This window comes from Esox lucius, chromosome 13 (genome assembly GCF_011004845.1).
Source record: "Esox lucius isolate fEsoLuc1 chromosome 13, fEsoLuc1.pri, whole genome shotgun sequence".
Classification (NCBI taxonomy): Eukaryota; Metazoa; Chordata; class Actinopteri; order Esociformes; family Esocidae; genus Esox; species Esox lucius.
Window position 1 is genome coordinate 20,105,032 of NC_047581.1, and position 19,985 is coordinate 20,125,016.

The 19,985-nt window shown below is 42.6% G+C and overlaps 1 protein-coding gene across 7 annotated transcripts in view; it reads right to left on the bottom strand.

The window, feature by feature from the left end:
* Window positions 1-19,985, bottom strand: part of si:ch211-106a19.1 (PH_OSBP_ORP4 and Oxysterol_BP domain-containing protein) — a 68,159-nt gene that overhangs the window by 18,807 nt on the left and 29,367 nt on the right. For 5 of the 7 annotated variants that reach the window (XM_020052725.3, XM_020052726.3, XM_020052732.3 and 2 more), the window contains one exon: window positions 2,191-2,444. In XM_020052725.3, coding sequence (XP_019908284.1) covers window positions 2,191-2,444 — 254 coding nt within the window. Of the gene's footprint in view, window positions 1-2,190; window positions 2,445-6,389; window positions 6,506-16,794; window positions 17,410-19,985 lie in introns of those variants that run through there. The other 2 variants (XM_020052729.3, XM_020052731.3) reach the window with 2 other exon arrangements.

Below are 19,985 nucleotides of genomic sequence, written 5' to 3' on the forward strand. Positions count from 1 at the left end.
GCAAATTAAGACGTTTCAACAACATAGTGATAAACTTTCATGGTTCAATTTACAGAATTAGCATTATTGGGTGAGTGTGAATTTCAGTGGAGGTTTCATAGAGTTATACATGATTAAATAGAATTTCACTATTGGAAATAATTGAAAATATATAGGTCAAAGTCAGAGCTAGTGTAAATTAGTGTGGTGAAATATTAAATCCCATCACAAAACAAACTGAGGGCCACTACATTCAATGACCTCTAATCACTGGGACAGTGAAATGTCCCAGTGATTAGACATCTTGATCATAATCCAACATCTTGAAATCAAACAATTACTATGACTTTAAAATAAATAATCTCAACTTTTATTGGAAGGTAGTTGTGTGCTTTTACTGTTCATGCCCACACTTTTAGCGTTTTCTGAATGGTGCAGCGGTCAAGTTACTACCTTGCAATTAGCCGGGTCATTGCTTGTCCAGTGTTTTTAGAATCCCGCTTGCGAATTAGCTTGGGGTACCCACTGAAGGCAATTCAACTTGTCAGCTCTGTCCGAGTTTATGGGCTTGGTAATTGAATATGGTTGCTTTGGCTTCACATTCTAGTAACTCCTTGAGCCTGTGAGCTCAATCTAGGTAAATGGCAGGAGTGTTCCTTCCGGCGCCTAAGGATTTCAGGCTTAACTTCCTGGTTGAGCAAGACATGGTTACTGTGATGACATATAACAAATAGGAAGTCAGAAAAACAGGAATGTAAACTTTGACCTCATAGTAATTGTTTGATATCAAATTCAATCATCTGGAGTATAGAGCCTAAAGAAGAATAAATGCTTCACTGATCCATGGTTACAGAGAGCACTGTAATAAATCCTGTTTGGTCATAGCAGACAGTTGTTTCATGACATAGGAAATCCAACAGTGGCCGTTATTGCCTGCTCTGTAACTTTTAATTCCGTAGCCAATTAATCAGCGTCGGAATTAACAGCATGCAGAAGCATGCAGAAACAAAGTGCTTATCCTTTAGGACTTCTCCGTATAGATTAAGCACACAACATTTATTTAAATTAGTAGCCTGAATACCCATCCAAAACTAAAAGCACTTCTTTTCAGCCCTCAAAGCCATTCTGATTGGTCCCTGATCCCCAAAGGGTTATGCCAGAGCCATCATTGGCTTTGACCCCTCATTTGCGGTCAGCGAAAACAACTTCAGACTAAATGTATCTTGCTGTGTAGGGGTCAAACCTACGTCTAATTCCACTCCATTCAAGTACACGCAATTCCAATTCCCCACTGCAATTCAAATACCAACTAAGCTACACGTGACCAGTGTTGAAAACACTGTCCATGTGTCAGAGACCTGTCCCCACAGAAAAAAAACACTGGCGCCCAGACTAAACATGCAATGTCTATTGTCAAACATCCAACAAAGCCATCATAGATTAAAGCCAAAAAGATTACACACAAACCTTGTCTGATTGTCTGTGTAGCGTCTGGTCTTGTGGAGGTAGAGGGGGCACTGACATTCCTCTCTGGGCTGGGAGGGTCTTGGAAGGTTAGGGAAGGGGCAAGACTATTCTGGTCATCCTGCCTCCCCCTGGCCCCGTACCTCCCATAGCCCTCCCCAGCTCAGATCCAGTATCACCCCTCTGCTCTTTAGTGCACTATATATATGTTACATCATATAATGGCAAATGGAAAAAAACTCATAGTCACGATGGCAATAAGAATAAAGTAACTAGCTCCAGTGCTAACACCACCTATACACATACATAACATACTATAGCTTGATGGGCACCACATCATGGAAATTATACGTCAGGGCTACAAATAAGAACCACCTGAATTTGCAGGAGCATTTGACAATCATGTTGATCACCACAGTAAATCACTAGACAATGCTAGTAATCATGTAAAGGCTTGAACACATACCAGCCAAGCCAACTGCTGTTTTGGAAATAATCTAAATGGTGTCCTGTGTAGCTCCTGTGTAGGTCCAGTGTAGCTCGGGGTTGTAGGTTTAAATCCCTCTAGGGGTCGGCAAGAAAATGTACTCATTCACTCTGGATAAGAACATTTTCTAAATAAGGTTGATAATCTCTGTCGGTCGCCCCATGAGATGCAGTATTTGCTCGTAGCTGATCCCTACCTAACAGTTAAATATTGGGGGGGAAGTAGTTCGATGTGTAGAAGCATCAAGTCTCACTACTCACATTGATCATAGCATTTGAAGTGATGCGGAAGAGGGTGGCTCGCTCGTTGACACCCTTGATCTTCTCGCCTCCCTCAATGGGGACTCTCAGGGCCTCGAGTTCACTCAGAGAGCGCTGCAGGGCTGCCCCATGCTTGGCGATGAGGTCATTACAAGTGCTGAGGTCATCAAGCTTGCTGATTAGGGTCTTCAGAGTGCCCTGGATACCCTCACTGCGGTCTGACTGGGTTGTGGGCTCCTCGTCCCCAGAGTCATCTGCAAAGGGAAGGTCAAAGGTCATATAAAAGGTGACCGGAATGCAGAAAGGAAACTGGAAAGGTAAGCAGTGTTCGAAGTAACAAACCAACATAAGCAATGCATCAGCCATTTTGAATGCTATTTGTAATAGATTCTTCAAAAATTACATCTCTGTTTACTTTCGTTAATCTCATACAAAGACATTTGTTAGTATCCTAAATTTACTAGAGTGATCAATATTCTGACCCCTCAATGATCCACTGACTTCACCCCCGCCTTCATGGATAATACAAAATGGTGGACAGTGCTATGCATAGAATTCCGCAGAATGCATTCAGATATTTGAATACATTATTGGAGATCCTAAATTTATGGTAGACTGACTGCTCTTGCTTAAATCCAGAAGAACACAAAGTTCCTCCACACATGCACCACACACACCTAAATTACAGAGTCACACATGCATTCACAAGACATTTAGAAGCATCAAAACTATTGCCACTGAAAAAAATACATGAAATGTCACTGATGCCACTGTTGCCAAAATATTTGGGCAAGATTTAACAGCTGGTTTCCACTCTGATGTGTTGACACACACACCTCTTTAACGGCCCCTTCCCAGAGACAGACATTAGGAAGACCTTCAGCAGAAGAACAAATGCATTAAAGCAGTGTCAGGGCATTCACACCAGCCAGTCTTGCGTATCCTTCCATGAGCCTCTGCTCTGCCGCTCTGGTGACTGACTAACTCATACCATAGGGAGGTTTGGCCACCATGGGGAGGTTACTTGAGGCCACTTGGAAAACACGAGAACAGTGTGTCAGTGACCGTCCAAACACTCTCATTCACTGGGGGCAGAAATACCCTCCAGACCAGGCACAGACCCAGGTGCAGCCCTCCCAGACGTTATAGCAAATCCTGTGAAAACTGAGGGATTTCACATTGTTCTGAACCTAGTCTTTAAAACATTGTACGGTGACAGACAAATACTAAATTAATGAATGGAGTAGGAAGCTTTATAGGAATTCGATGTTTTGGAATTATTGTAAAATATCACTTTATTCTTAAGGCACCATAACCTTCTTTCTTTTCAGTTAAAAAGAAGAAAATATGTGCATCATTTCCATATAACCACTCACTGTGCTGTCTAGACTGCCTTATTTATTGCAGTTGTCACATTCTCCTGCATAATTCAAGTGTATCAAAAGAACGATACCCACCCAATTAAAAACCAACACGATTCGGTTCTAAATTACACCCACCTATTTATACTTTGCGTGACCAGAAATAATACTATTTTCCTAGTTTTTCTTTTTGGAAGTTGCTTTCTTGTCAGAGCATCTCATTTATAAACATCTAAACTATAATAAATTGGTAACTTTTTCAAATGCACATACCACCAGAATAAAGACATGAAGACACAGCGTTAAATGCCGAAAACAACATTAGCATTGTCATTGAAGTAAGGGACAGGCCATGTATTTCAATTAACCCATTTCAGCTAATACCGGACTGTTTGACAAACTTCACCCATCATAAAATCAACAGTAGAAAAAAAACACTCACAAGCAAGAGATTAAAATAGGAAGAGTAAAAGTAAGCTATGATATGCACTGTAACAACCCACCAGACCGTGGTAACAGATGATATGCACTGTAACAACCCACCAGTGGTAACAGATGATATGTCCTGTAACAAACCACTAGACAGTGGTAACAGATTAGGGCTGCAAGATATATCGTTTCAGCATCGACACGGCGATGTACGCATCTGCAATAGTCACATGGCAGAACGTGTGATTTAGTAAGGTAAGCACATATCTGTCTACAATATATATTTTAAAAATGGAAAACCAGCATTATATCTGTCTGATATAAGGTAATTTACTCTGATTTTTGGGTTATTGGACACTCAGTTTATTTTAAACACGGTTTGTTGCTGCACTTAGTTGACATGCAAGCTCTGCTTGCGAGTGACGAAATGATGACGAGGAACAGGCAAAAAAGACCGAAATGGAAAATCTGGTTTAAAAAAGAGTCAATTACATGGAAAAAGTTCAGCTACAGACAGGATGATGTTGACCAAAAACATGTACTTTGTCGAGAGTGCCTTGCAATTGTTGCCACAACATGACCAATTTGTTCGATCATTTAAAGTGGCACCACAAATCTTCGTATGACGAGTGCAAAGCATCTCAAGTTCGTCCAAAGCAAAAATCAATTTCGGATGTATTACACCCTACGAGAAAGGTCCAAACAGCAGAGAGAAATCACAGATTCAATAACATTTCACATCGCCAAAGACATGGTACCAATTAACACGGTGACCCTAGAGGGTTTTAAAAACATTATCTGGTCGCTTGACAAGCGGTATGTAATGCCATTACGCAACTATTTTTCTCAAATTGCCATCCCAATATATATCGCAGAAAAACAAAATATCGCAATGTCAGTTATTTCCAATATTGTGCAACCCTTTAACAAATGATGATGTGCACTGTAACAACCCACCAGTGGTAACAGATGATATGCACTGTAACCACCCACCAGACAGTGGTAACAGATTATGATATGCACTGTAACAACCCGCCAGACAGTGGTAACAGACAAAGGTAATGTGTATTATGTCGTGGTATCATTTGGGCGTGGTGCAGGTGCATTGGTAGTGGCTGCATGTACCTTTGTGTAATTTAGTTACAATGGAGGAACTAAAATGAACCCTTTCACCAGACCACCAGCAGTCATGTGACTTGTTAAAGCAACTTTAAGTGAAAACCTGAGGTGAGAGATCATAACCACTCAACACTAGAGCCCTTTGTCCCACTGCTGGGATGGGGCCGGGGAAACCAGCCACTAGCGTTTTGGTAGGTTTTTGAGAAAACAGCAGGGTCTTTCACTTTTAAGGACAGGAGCTTCTCTCGAGATGAGGAGGGCCGGAGGAAGGTTCCAGGAAGATATGGAGGAAGAGTTCCAAAATGTTCTCAGATTCTTTCAGGAGAATCTGTTAAACTGACAGTCAACCAATAGTACCCTTCACTTATCTGCTCTCAGTCTTCCACTCCCTTCTTTAAAGATTATTCCAGTTTTGACCGACATCGGTCAGTCCTCTTCTGTTTTATGAAAACTGGCCTTCACTTGATCTTAATTTCTGCTAGCTATATATCTGGGAGTCAGCCATTCAATGTACCAAATGTATTTCAAAGCCAGCACATCTGAATCAACTTTTCTAATAATTATCAAGCCCTCGAATACTTGATTCACGTTAGCTGGTTCAGGTCTACTAGACCATTGTGAGACAGCTAGAGCTCAGCTGGTAAGTTCAGTGAGTGACTAAATTCACTAGTCTTCCAAGTCAGTTTTATCTCCAGAAACAGGGCTGCCTAACAGTTAAGCTGATACCATTCAGATTTCACAGAGAGTGACTAACATTACTGACAACCACATGTGAGTGGCCAAGAACTAGCAGCCTCACATGCACACTACTAACAAGCTCCTAACAACAGAGCTGGAGTGGTGCTCTTCTACTGGCCCAAATGGGCCCGTCCAAAGTCCTCCCGGTCGTGTTGCAGATCAAACGTCTGCCTGATGATTCCTGTTGCTGCTTCCCACACTACACAATGGTGCTGCTCCATCACTACAGAACACACAGCTGAGTCATACAGACACACAACAGCTCCATAAGTAGTAAGTGACTTAGTCCCAGGGCAGTAGGGTGTCTGCATGCTGACAGCCTAGTGCCTTGACAATAACCTGGCCGAATCACACACTGCCGACCCAGAGTCACTCCTGAAACAACATGAAATAGCAAACACACTAACAGGTAACACTCACAAATCAAGACCAATGTTGTCCACAGATACACAACAAAAAACAAATGCTCCTGTTTGAAAGAGGAGACATCCAGGGAGAGGGAGGAGGGAGAGCGAGGAAGCAAGGCAGCAAAAGAAAGATTAGAGCTCTCACCATATCTGCACCCTTGGGCCTCCATCTTCACCCAGTGGGTGGTGACTGGGGAGCAGGCAGAACCAGCTCATACAGCCAGTGACTGTGCAGACTAGGTGATGTAATGAGTTAGCGTGCTGAATGGCCGTGCTGTGTGCAGAAAAGGAGGAAATGACAGAAGCAGAAATCGCAGAAGCAAACAGCCCAGCACTGCACCAACAGTGACTGGACCCTCCCCATCTCCCAAACCTGGAATTACATTAGTCTACAGTTAGTAGGCTCAGTTAGGCAAGTGGAACCACGGATAGGAAAGGGTCTATATATGGTGAGGCATGACTGTGGAGACACCACCTACTATGGAATACTATAGGATACTGTAGGGTAGAGATATATACACCTATTACCACCTACTATATAACACAACAGAACCCCATCAGATTATGTAGGGTAGAGACTTACCTACTACTATATAACTAAGCAATAAGGTACGAGGGTGTGTGGTATATGGCCAATATACCACAGCTAAGAGCTGTTCTTATGCCGACACATTGCGAAGTGCTTGGACAAAGCACTCGGACATGGTATACTGGTCATTAATTCTATTGGATACTGTAGGGTACAGACTTGGTAATATACTCCAAACCCTCCAGATGCCTTAATGCGATGATGAACTGGTTACCAACACAGGTGGTGGTATAATACAGCTATCGGCCAATCAGCATTCAAGGCTCAAAGCAACCAGTTTATAATACTATAGTACAGAATACTGTGGGGTAGAGAATTACCACCTATATAATACTACAGTATAGGATACTGTAGAGCAGAGACTTACCAACTACTATATAATACTATGGTATAGAATACTGTAGAGTAGAGACTTACCACCTACTATGTAATACTATAGTATAGAATATTGTAGAGTAGAGACGTATTACCTACTATATAATACTATAGTATAGAATACTGTAGAGTAGAGCATGGATCTCCTGCCAAAATACAAAAGCCCTCACTCAGAAAAATATCACGTTAGAGCAGAGACATCTTGAGGAAGAAACTTGTTGGCAAAGAAACTCAAGATGGTGTTGGTAGTGAAGGTAGTGAAGCAGACTGCCACCTAAATCCTTCACCACAAAAACCATCCTGCTCACATTATGAGGCTGCAGGGTAGGCCTTGGCACTGGCCACAACAGCAATTAATGTGGTCCTGATCCACAGTGTTAACATCATCCACATATTAGCAGGCTGAAATTACAGCCGAGTGAAACAAGCAGGGTAGCATCCAGATCAGGATGTCCAAAAGCCCCCAGGGCCTAGAAGACTAAGGGTGGCTGTAAGGAAGGAATAAATAGACCAGCGGGCAGGCAAGAACAGGATATGTCCAGGGTATTATCTGACTGCGGCTTAAAGGGATAGTTTGACCTAGATTCGTATTTGGGTGAAATTTCGCTTACCTTAAGTTGTTCTTCAAGGCCCATGGAGTCATTTTCCACAACAAGACATTATTCATCTCTGTCGCAGCCTGGAATTAGCATTATTAGCATTGTCCAAAATTCATGAATTGAAACGGTGTGCGGAGATTAAAAAAGTTACATTGTAAGTGGAAACAACCACCTTTTTTTTTTTTTACTGCATACCGACGAAACACACAGCGGAATTTGGTGACATCAAACTGGCACTATGCAAACTTTTCTGTAGCCTCCAAACAATGCCTCTGTTATTTGACAATGATGTCATTGGTAGCCAGCGAATGCTAAGTGGTTGTCCCGGGGTTGTTCACGAAGTTATATCGAAACTTCCTCTTCCTGGAAAAAAACCTGGATTGAAACCATTTGTGAACAAAACTGACCAGTTTGACCAGTAGGAGGTATCAGTTTAGTTGAAAATTTTATTTTTATTGCAGAAATAAGACCTGCTAAAACCTGTTCATGGAGAGCTACCATCCTGTAGGTTCTCTCTCAACCCTAATTTTGAACACTTGATTCTAATAACAAGCTGGATGAAAAGCTAAGGCTGGTAGGTCACACCTGGGGTTGGAGAAAAAACCTACTGGATGGTAGATCTCCAGGACCAGGATTGAGCAGCCCTGAGTTAGAGGAATACAACATTGATCAGTTATTTAAGGTAAACAACACCACAAGTGTTTTGGAGTAGGTTTCCGCTTGCAATGCAGCTTTTGTTGCTTAGTTTCAATTCATGAATTTGGAAGATCCTAATAATGCTAATTCCAGACTGGGACAAATGCTTGTGTGAAAAATGACTCCCTGGGCTTTCAAAAACAACTCAGGGTTAAGTTAAATTTTGCCCAAATATGAATCTAGGTCAAACTACCCCTTTAAAGAGCAACTGCAGTGAGAACCCACTCTTCACTCTCGTTGAAAATGGGATATCTGTGATTGCATCTTCATACAGGGTTGTATTTAATTTACAGTTATTTCATCAAGTCAAGTCCTTGCTTGCCCAAATATGGGAGGGCAACACCTCTATATAGGCCAGTGAACCTAGCCACAAGAAGAATAAGCAACAATAGTGGAATATGCTGCCTTTACAATGTAAGTCCACCATTGGAAGGTGTGCAAATAAATACAAACAGTGCAATCATGCAACAAACGATTACGCTTAACAAGGTAGGTATATTGTCCGAAACGATATTATACATCTATTTTACCAACTAAAATAACAATTTGGCATGATTACATTGTTTATTTGTTTGCACCTTTTTCAATGGATTACTATTTTTTTTAAGGAAAATGCAAATTGAAGCTAATCCTTTTTGTGGCCTGCTTCACACTGTTTTGAGATATACCTTCAAGACTTAAGAGAAAAGCCCAACACTGATTTTCTAATGTTGTTTTACTGTAGTTCTTGTATCATACAATCCACCACATTGACAAATTATAGTTATTACAGTAAGCAGTTAGCCGTGTTATGCCCATTGCTCAGAGCAGAACAGGTGGTAAGTTTGTTGGTCCCCAGTTTGCACCAGTATTGCTAATTGTGGGTGCAATGCACGCTTTGCTTGGAAATGTTTTAAATTCAGTCAACTTTAGATGCACTACCACACAAAGTGGAGGCAAACGGCAAGTCCAGTCCCTTCTGCAGCGATAGATGGCCGGATTAGATAAGACAACCACTGGTTGTCCAACTTGCAACCAGGGATGATGAGTGGCTATGTAGCCAGTGGTTATGCAGCTAGCTTTCATTTTCATAGACATTATTACAATTATAATCCCAGCCAGGCAGGCTAGTTCAATAGTTAGCTACCATTCCTCCACATCCCCCTTCCTCTCAGTCAGGGGGGAAGAACTCCTCAACCTCATAACATCTGTCAGTAGCTCCTTGATTCACTGGCCTTGCTGTGATTAGGGTGGAAAAGCTGGTTGTTGGTTCCAAGGTTTTGAAGGCTGGGAGAGTACATACCATGCCAAAAGACACCCATATCAAACCACACCTCCGAGACAAATCTTGTTCGTGGATGTAATGGCTTCTGCTTTTCTCAATGAACAAGCTCTAAAAACAAAACCCAATTAGTTGATTGTAGTGCTACAGGGTGTTGTATGCAACACATGAGCAACAATGGGACACATTTCGGAGACGAGAGAAAAAACTATTCAGGAATCAACTGTATTATTGTCATAATTTATTAATCCAAATGCCAATTGAAAAGCCCAAACAAATGAAAATGCAGCTAATCATTGTGATTTAAATTCCTTCGTATTTTAGTGACTGATTAAGCAAGCTGGCAAGTGACACAAACGATAGCCAGCTTGCATGACAACTACTTTGATGGACCAGACAGCCAGTCCTTTCATGTGAGCCAAAAGATTGCCATTAACCTGTTAATGTATTTATGACACAGTAAGGTTATCTGTTTGAGACAGTTCAACCAATGTTTAGAGATAAAGTAAAGGAATTCTACAGAAATTACTTACATTTATACCCTACCGGCAAGAAATTCACCAGCCAAGTGATGGCACTTAAAAATAAACTGTCAAATGCATCTGGGACTAGGCCTATTTGTTTAATGGAGAATCTGCTTACAGCAGGTTGTCTGCATAAGTAATTGCCATTCCAGCACGGCATAGCATGGCACGCAGTGAATCCTGTCCTCTCAACAGAGTGAAACCACATTACCATCTTCAGTACTCACCTCACAGCTACTGGGAAAAGCTGCCTGCTTTGGCATTCTTTGTTTGAGTAAAGGGAATCAGCTTAAACAAATACTAATTCATAATATTAAAAATGAAATTAATTAAAGTTATGCAACGCCCATACTCCCATATATAAAATTCCAGCTTACACTCAATGCAATTATTGCACTATAAGCTGCAGTGTTACCCAATGCTTTCTGTAGTTGGTGATCAGTCTCTCACATCACTACTGATGACCTGCTTGTTTTAGGTTGTAGAACGTTTTAATTGGGTTTAGGCCTGGTTATTGACCATTCCAAAATGTTTGCTTCTAAATGATCCAGGTGTGTTGTGAATCACTCTCTTTCTGCAGTGTTTACAGAAGGTACGCTGCAACCGAATCTACATCTCTATGGCAAAACTATTTTATATTTAGTCTGATTTGCAAGTCCAATGCCGTTAGCTTAGGCAAAAAAATAAAGCAATAATGTAGCTAGGGACTATATAATGTGTTATCACAGAGGCATTCATCTATATCTTTTCCTTGTTACATAGTTATTAAACATAAGCCTGATAAAATTAACGAGCAATTCAAGCGAAAGCAGCACCCAATCTCAGGCGCTTACACAAGGCTATGTGTAGTCCAAGTGTTTCACTCACTTTATTTCCTGAAAGATTATCATGGTATATCGTGATAAATAAAGATTTATCATGGTTTACCATGGTAACCTCTGGCCCTTAAAGATGCAACTAAGTGTTCAATATCTGTGATATTTTGGGTTAGATTCAGGTCAAAAGAGTTTTAGGACAAGCTATATCATTTTTACTAAGCTATATAATATTTCTCACTACAAGGAATATTCTTAGAAGTATTCTAGAAGAAAATTGTAATCATTAGTTATTTGGGGTGTTATGATGTAAGTGGCTGGTAAAAAAGTAGCCAATGTTTTGGTGTTTTCTATTCCTATCTACATCACCTTTATAATAAACTTGTTTCACTATGTTGCCTAGATGTCTCAATTAACATTCAGAAAAGGTAGATGAGCTAGATACCAGATTTATCATCACACACAAACAGAAATGCAACCCTCAAGATTAATCTTAATTTATTGCCACAGTAAAGTAAGAAAAAAACAAAATCGTCACACCTGTGCCTGACAGCTTTTCTACAAAAGAAACAAAACAACAATTGCCCCCGGACCCATCCTAGGAAAATCAATTCACCGCAGCTAACACAGAATCCTGTAGGAAACCCTCTCTCGCTGCATTACCTAGATAGCCTGGGTCACACTATGTTGAGTGTTACGAACCCTGTAGCTCTAGCAGTCTAGGGGGGATGGTACAGAGACCCGTAACATAAAACGTCATTGTCCCATCTACAAAACCACTTTTAGCTCAACAACCATTTCTGTATTGCTAGCTATGCTACTGGTGTATATGATTGGGAGGTAAAACCCAAAAAAATTCTCAACCGAGTTTACGTAGCAAAAATGAATAACTACAATGTGGCCCTGTACAAATAAATAAATCATGATGGGTTTGAAGAATATCCACTTTGTTAGATCAGAGTTTTTGACTGTGTGCCAGTGAATAACATTTCTCTCCCCCCTGGTCTGTGTTGCACTGACCACTTTACCATATCTGTAAAGAATTCTCTGATAAAGAGCATAATGCATGTGATAGTTGTTTAGGTCCTGTGGGGACTTAACATCACACTACCACCGAGCCTGATCGCTGATATGAAGGAAATATACTGCGGAATGCAGGGTTTGGTCTGCGCCCCACTTAACAACACACGTTGTTCCAAGTCAGCCAAAGTTTGCCAAAACACATGGAAGCATCTGTCAAGACTCCTGGAAGAATTCTATACTGACAGAGAAGTCAAAATGGAAGTTCTTGTACGACACAGGTCTCAATAAAGACTTGACGGAAAATAAGTAGCTGTGTAACAGGACAAAGGACATAGATGGATGACTCCCCTTAGCCAGGACAACGACACAGCGAGTGTCAATTACCAAACATGTCACGCGTCAAGGGCAGAGTGTCATTTTCCACCCCACCCTCCCCTCAACTCAAACAACACTGAGTACAAAGACCAATATAATTCTAAGGCTGCCTCTCATGCATCCATCTGGATGCTTATGTAAATACAGTCATGGGACAAGGGGGAGAGAGTGAAACAGAGAGAGAATGAAAGTGTTGAGCGCGTGTGAGGGAGGGGAAATGAGAGGTCAACGACTCTATAAATGGTAGAGTGGTTAGGTTCTACCACGCTGGCAGAGTCAGTCTCTAGCCCTCCCTGAGGACGCTCTGTCAGATCAGTGGAGCCTGGTTCAGGGCACGTCCACGAGCACAGAGATCTGATCTACCAGCCATGGAGTCATGATGGAAGACTGCACCTGGGCGTAAATCCTTAAAAATTCGCACAATGAAATAGTGATGGGGAATTGATAAGGTAATAATGAGATGATGATAATAATAATTAATTGAAACTTCTAGAATAATGTAATACATCACCAAATAAGATGTGAGGCCACCGAACTGGTATTCAAAACACTGTTTTTCAGAGAACTCATCACACTTCAGAAAGCCTATCAGAGCCTCTCTTCGCTTCAAGCGGAAGTACTGTAGACCTTCACCTCATTCAGCTCAGGTGACATCCCTAACCACACGCACATTGGAGGTCACAGGACGCAGTGGATGGGGAAATGGTGCCTTAGCAGGTAATGCTTACCCAAGCAATCTGGAAGGTAGACTATATATTTTGTAGCGGCAGTGTGTTTGTCTAGTTTGAGACAAGGCAGTTTCATCATGCCACTGACAGAAAGGAGAACAGAAAGGTGTTGAGTTGAGAGAGGAAGTGAGATTAAGAGAGGAAAGAGAGAGTGCACCTTGGCTCTCCTGAGATGCACCAGGTCAAGACAGATGGGGGAAATGTCTGCTTAATCCCAGTGACAGTGCCTGTCTCAAAGCAACCAAACAAGTACATGCACAAAGAAATCTCCCCCAAACATACATTTTAAAAGAGAACAAAAGATCAGCTTTCAATGAAAAAAATAAATACAAATAAAACACTGATTGAGGTGATATTTAATTTCTATGCCTGGCAAAGTGTAGCAGGTAAATCAGTTTCAATGCATCCAAATTCAATGCATCCACACAAATTCAATGCATCCAAATAACACTTTCTGAACAGGTCCTATAATCTGGAAAATAATCCTGTTTTGGTAAAGTCTCAGAAAGCCTGGTGATATTTAAAAGGGGAAACTGCCCTCTGCTCTCTCCCCTACACACTGGGGCCTGTAATGTTAAGAAAGTATGCTGGGAAGGTGAAGGATGACTGTACTGGGGCCTGTAGTGTTGAGAAGGTATGCTGGGAAGGTGAAGGATGACTGTACTGGGGCCTGTAGTGTTGTGGTGCCTGCATGATGACAGAGCCAATAAGACAGCCTTCAAAACACCAAGTGGGAAATACAAGCAGACTTACACCAAAGGTATGTGCTACAGTTCTACATTGAATCTGGTCACAGTTGGATCAGAGTACAGTAGGCAAAATTGGAAACCATCCCAGTGTCTGAAAATGAATCTTACAGATCCAACACTATGGATTTGCTTGACTTAACATTTGCTAGTGTGCAGCAAAACACCAACAAAAAATTGCACTTTCTGCACACAGCTACAGACAGTGACAAAGAGATTGTACACAGACATAAAAGTGGCAGACTTTTCCCACACTGTCAAAGAAAGACATTTGAATATATAAGAATCCCACCCATGGTCGGTATGATGCTGTGTAGTCAGACTCAGGCAACAGTTTGAGGGAAAACACTCAGATAACAGACTTGCATAAACCTGCTCAGCCTCTAGTCTGCCCCAAGACAGCCACAGTTTCTTCTAAATCAAAGTAGGTTTTCTTACAACCAATACTGCAAAACCTGGATGGGAAGGAGGGAGTGAGGGACGGAGGGTATGAAGCAAAAAGCAGTGACTATAGTTGGATGCCCTGAGGAAAGAAAATAAATTAAGTCACAAAATCCGTTCTTAAGCACAAAAACTATGCTCAAAGACATATTTAACAACATGCAGAAGAATGTATTGGGGGAAAAGGTTAATATGGTATTGGTGGTAGGTGAGGTCACAGTTGATACATTCGTCTATAGTTGTGCTACAGAAACATGCTTCACAAAACAAAAGCATATTATGGTCCAGTTACAGCAGTTTGAAAAATATTCCTGTGGTTATGATCAAGGTAATGAAACTGGCATGCAACTTTAACCAAATCAATATTAGATAAACAGCAGCAGTAGTATTTATAAATAATAACAACTTGATATTTTAAAGCCTCTAAAAATCCCTATTCAGAGGAATGTGAACATGTAGTTTAGGTCTACAATGTGAACATGTAGTTTAGGTCTACAATGTGAACATGTAGTCTAGGTCTACAATGTGAACATGTAGTTTAGGTCTACAATGTGAACATGTAGTTTAGGTCTACAATGTGAACATGTAGTTTAGGTCTACAATGTGAACATGTAGTTTAGGTCTACAATGTGAACATGTAGTGTAGGTCTACAATGTGAACATGTAGTTTAGGTCTACAATGTGAACATGTAGTTTAGGTCTACAATGTGAACATGTAGTTTAGGTCTACAATGTGAACATGTAGTTTAGGTCTACAATGTGAACATGTAGTTTAGGTCTACAATGTAAACATAAAGTTTAGGTCTACAATGTGAACATAAAGTTTAGGTCTATATTGTGAAAATGTCTCCCTCCTATATAAGCATTTGTATGTGCCTTTGCATGCATTGGTGTGTGTTTGTGTTTGTGTGTGTGTGTGTGTGTGTGTAAGCTTTTCATAGTGAGTCCTCACATGATCTCCATTCCAAAGTCAACTAAACAAATAAAGGACAAAGTAGAGAGAGCCCAGGGCAGGAGAACACAGCTGTCCTACAAAGCCATTACCACCATCTCTAAGGGGAGGGGGTTAGAAACAGGGAGGGATGAGAGAATGTGACCAAATAAAAGACTTGGTTATGGCAATGACATACAGTACAGTCCCACTACCACAGCTCAACACATCACTATGGAAACACGGACAGTGACGTCCAGCGACGTGGAACATGAATGGAGTTCATTGGCACTACACCACAGTAGTCAATGGCAACACAATTACCTAGATACAGAAGGCTGCACAAACAATCAGACTGACACGCTTCTGACAGGGATAAAACACCCCACCAAAAAGACGATTAATACTTACAGTAGCACAGCCATTTGTCCAACTTGAACATTTTGCTAATTTTCAGTGTTACAGTAGGCTAAATAATAAAATAATCTAATAAAAATACATTAAACACGCATCTTCCAGAAGGAATGAGGCGGGTTGTTTAAAACCGAATTTACAGAACATCTGCATCGAATATGTATTCTATTATGTGCCACTCTATGCATGCATGTACAGGTATGTGTACTTGCTATGTTGTCTGAGGTACGACAGAGAAAACCTCTGTCCACAGATGGCGCATATTAAGTGGTATTTAGATCGGTAATTCAGTGTCAGAAGAGTAGAGTTTTGTTCACAAAATAAAACCTGGGGTCAAAATGGGGCCAGCGGGGGGCTCCGGAATTGCGACTAAAGTTTTTATCCACAACATGCCAGGCAGTCATGGTGACAATCAGTCATTCTGAAATGTTATGGCTGATCAATCTATTGTCCAATCCACTTCATCCTTGCCAGGGACAACAGGTAGAACGAACCCCACTTTAGACTGCCAGCGTAACTATACTTAGTGCAGTATCATAGGTTGTATTGAACTGCATCAGTGTGGTCATCATCTTTAGAACCCGGGGAACCGCTGGACTCCACCATTCATTGTCGTCATCATGCTATGTGGATTACAGCTCCTATCAATGTACCAGTCTCACACACTGGGCGTGCGCAGACACAACCACGGCATGCAGACACATACAAAGCTAAGGGCTAGCAAGCATGGAGCCCCGTTACAATAACCCATCACATCTACATGCAAAGGCACCGTGGGAAGCAGTGAAAGGGAGGCAGAAGGGGAGGAGGGAGAGGAGCTGAAGAGACGTGGAGGGAGGGAGGGATAGAGGGAGGGGAGGCTGTGTCCCCAACACAGGTTCAGCCATCTCAACGGTGATGCTGCTGTGAAGGAACAGGACGGTCCAGACCCCCAGTGCCGGCAGGCTTGCACCAGGACTCAGCGTGGGCTGCGCACAGAAGCCAGAGAGCGCTGGAGCCATACAGACAGAAGAATGGATAAATGGATGGATACCTCCGAGGCATACGAGGTGGAGGAGGTGGCAGGCTGAGTTTCTCCTCCGGGGTGGAGTGAGAGGGGTGTGAAGGCTGTCTCCTCCTGAGGCTGAGCTGTAGCTGCTGTACTGACCCTGGTTCAGTTTAGTGAGGCAGCCCGAGTTGCAGAAGGAGCGGACCGTCCCTGGTTCCCAGCAGCCCCGGCCCTTCATCCCCCACTCTCTCCTCTCTGCTCTGCAGGCCCGACGCTCCCCGAGACGCGACACTGCCCTGGCCAGCTACACCATCCTGGCGCGGGGAGGGCGGAGGCAGCAGCGATTCTCCTTATTCAGCATTGCAGTGTGCACACAACCTGCTTTACACACACCCCCCCCAGACACACACACATATTTACACACTGCTCACCCACCCACACACACATACACACACACACGCACATTCATACACTCCCACCCGCATCCCGCCTGCAATGACAAGAGGAGTAAAGCCGGCTCTCCCTCTCTTGTCTTGGCTTCTCTCTCGGAGCTCAGACTCTTTTTCTCTCTGAAATACTCTCCCTCACACGCACATACACACACACACACGCTCACAGCACATTCACAATTCTCCTTCACATGCTTTTCACAATGCAGTGCAGAGAGAGGAAAGGAGGGAGGGAACTAGGCATAGAGGAGATAGGACTCTGCAGCCGACAGTCATCCATAGAACACAGACCAGAATGCATTGCTTCCCACGACCATAGCCCCACCTCCCTCACGCTGCCTGTCTCCCTGCTTGACAGCATAAGCCAATAGTTAACTGCTTCTGGGAAAGTACAGTACAGATTATATTGAGCACCAGGAAAGCCCTTCATCCAATGACCACTGTGGGTATACAATATATATACAGATGCAACTACAGTTAAGGAGATAGAGGTCAAACTCAACCTCTCTACCTACCCCTCTCTCTCTCTACCTCTCACTCTCTCTACCTCCACCTCTCACTCTACCTACCCCTCTCTCTACATACCCCTCTTTATACCTTCACCTCTCTCTACCTCCACCTCTCACTCTACCTACCCTCTCTCTCTCTCTACCTCCACCTCCCACGCTACCTACCCTCTCTCTCTCTCTCTCTACCTCCACCTCTCACTCTACCGACCCTCTCTCTCTCTCTCTACCTCCACCTCTCACTCTACCTACCCTCTCTCTCTCTCTCTCTACCTCCACCTCTCACTCTACCTACCCTCTCTCACTCTCTCTACCTCCACCTCTCACTCTACCTACCCCTCTCTCTACATACCCCTCTTTCTACCTGCACCTGTCTCTACCTCTTTACCCCTCTCTCTCTCTACCTCCAACTCTCTCTCTACCTACCCCTCTCTCTACCTCTTTACCCCTTTCTCTACTGACCTCTCTCGCTCTCTCTCTCCACCTCTCTATCTGCCTCTCTCTTGATATAGCGGTCACGTCCCTGTTAATTGCTCTGGCTCTCTCCCCAGCCCAGGACAGCCTTCCTGAACAGACAAACAGCAGCTATCAGGCCACTGCGTAATTCTGCCCCAGTAGAAAGGTCATGGTCAATGTACTACAGTTACTGTATGGCTCCTCCCTTCTCTCCTCCTCACAGCACAGTGGTCGCAGGGAGGAGGTGATCATTTAGATACGGCTGCCAAGGGGTCATGCAGTGTGCTGCATCCACATTCCAAGGTGACCTTCACATCTGCTTATTCGTGTATAGTATTTAATGTGCGTGTGGGTGTTTGTGGTTTGTGTGAGTGAACACCTACAGCAATGCAAATGGATCCGTTTGTAACCCAATGACAACGTAACACGCACATGGTTTTACACGAGCTTGCTGTCCTCCGGTCATGTCATCTTCTTTCCCCCTCCACCGCAGCCAGTATTGTCTCACTCCAAATCAGCTACTGACAAACAAGAAGCCCATTGGAGCAGGAATCCATTTCATTTCTGGTTATACAGATCAGCTGCTGTCTTTGGGCGGGACCCCATGATGCTGCATGTAGAGCGATTGCGGTGTTGTGCAGAGCATCTCAGAAAGATTCATGCGCCTTGGACTTTTCAATATTTTATTATGTTACAACATGAAATCAAAAAATATTTAATTACTCAAGCTTTTTGCCACTGATCAACACAAAAAAAGGTCCATAATGTCAATGTAAAAAATGAAAACTACTAACTGTTCTAAATGAATTACTAACACAAAACAGAAAATAATTAACTGCACAAGCATTCACCCCTTTAGTCAATATTTGGTAGAGACACCTTTGGCAGCAATTATAGCTCAGATCAGACTGGATCAGATATTACTCAAGGACCTATCTGTATTTTGATACATTAATCTTTCTATATTTCTCAGAGTCCCTGCCGCTGAGAAGCATCCCAATAGCATGATGCTACCACCACCACGCTTCCCAGTAGGTATGGTGTTCTCAGGATGATGTGGGGTTTTAGACTTGTGCGAAACATAAGACTTAGTGTTGAGGCCTAGTAGTACTATTTTGACGTCATCAGACCAGAGAATCCTGTCTCACGTGGTCTCACTCTCCCACATGCCTCCTGGCAAACTGTAGCCGAGATATCATGTATTTTTCTTTTTGCCACTCTCCAATGAAGGCCAGTTGTGTAAAGCACCCGGCCTATTGTTGTAGTATGTAGAGAGTCTCCCAGCTCAGCAGTGGAAGAGTAACTCCTTTGAGGACTTTGTGGCCTCCCTGACTAGTGAAGTTCTTGTCAGGATACTCATTTTTGAGGACCCACTGTTGTAGACAGATTTACAGTTGTGCCATATTCTCTTAATAATGGATTTGCCCCAGGGGATATTTAATGCCATGGAAATGTTCTTAAATCCTAACCCCGACTGGTGCTGTTGAACAACATAATTCCAGATTTACTCAGAATGTTCCTTCTTCATGATCAAGTTTTGTTAGGAATTGTACAAACCAACTATGGGAGCTCCCAGAGACAGGTGAATTTGACCTGAAATCATATGAAACTCCTTAACCACCCACAGATGGACTCCGTTCAACAAATTAGGTGACTTTTAGTAGTAGAACATTCAGAAAGCAGCTGTAGTGATAAAGACCACACAATATGCTGACGTTTTAAAATGCCATGGCTGTCTCAGTCACCAGATCTTAACCGAACTGAACACGTATGAGATTCCTGAGTAGTGCCTGAGATGGAGACTTCCATCACTATCAATTAAAAG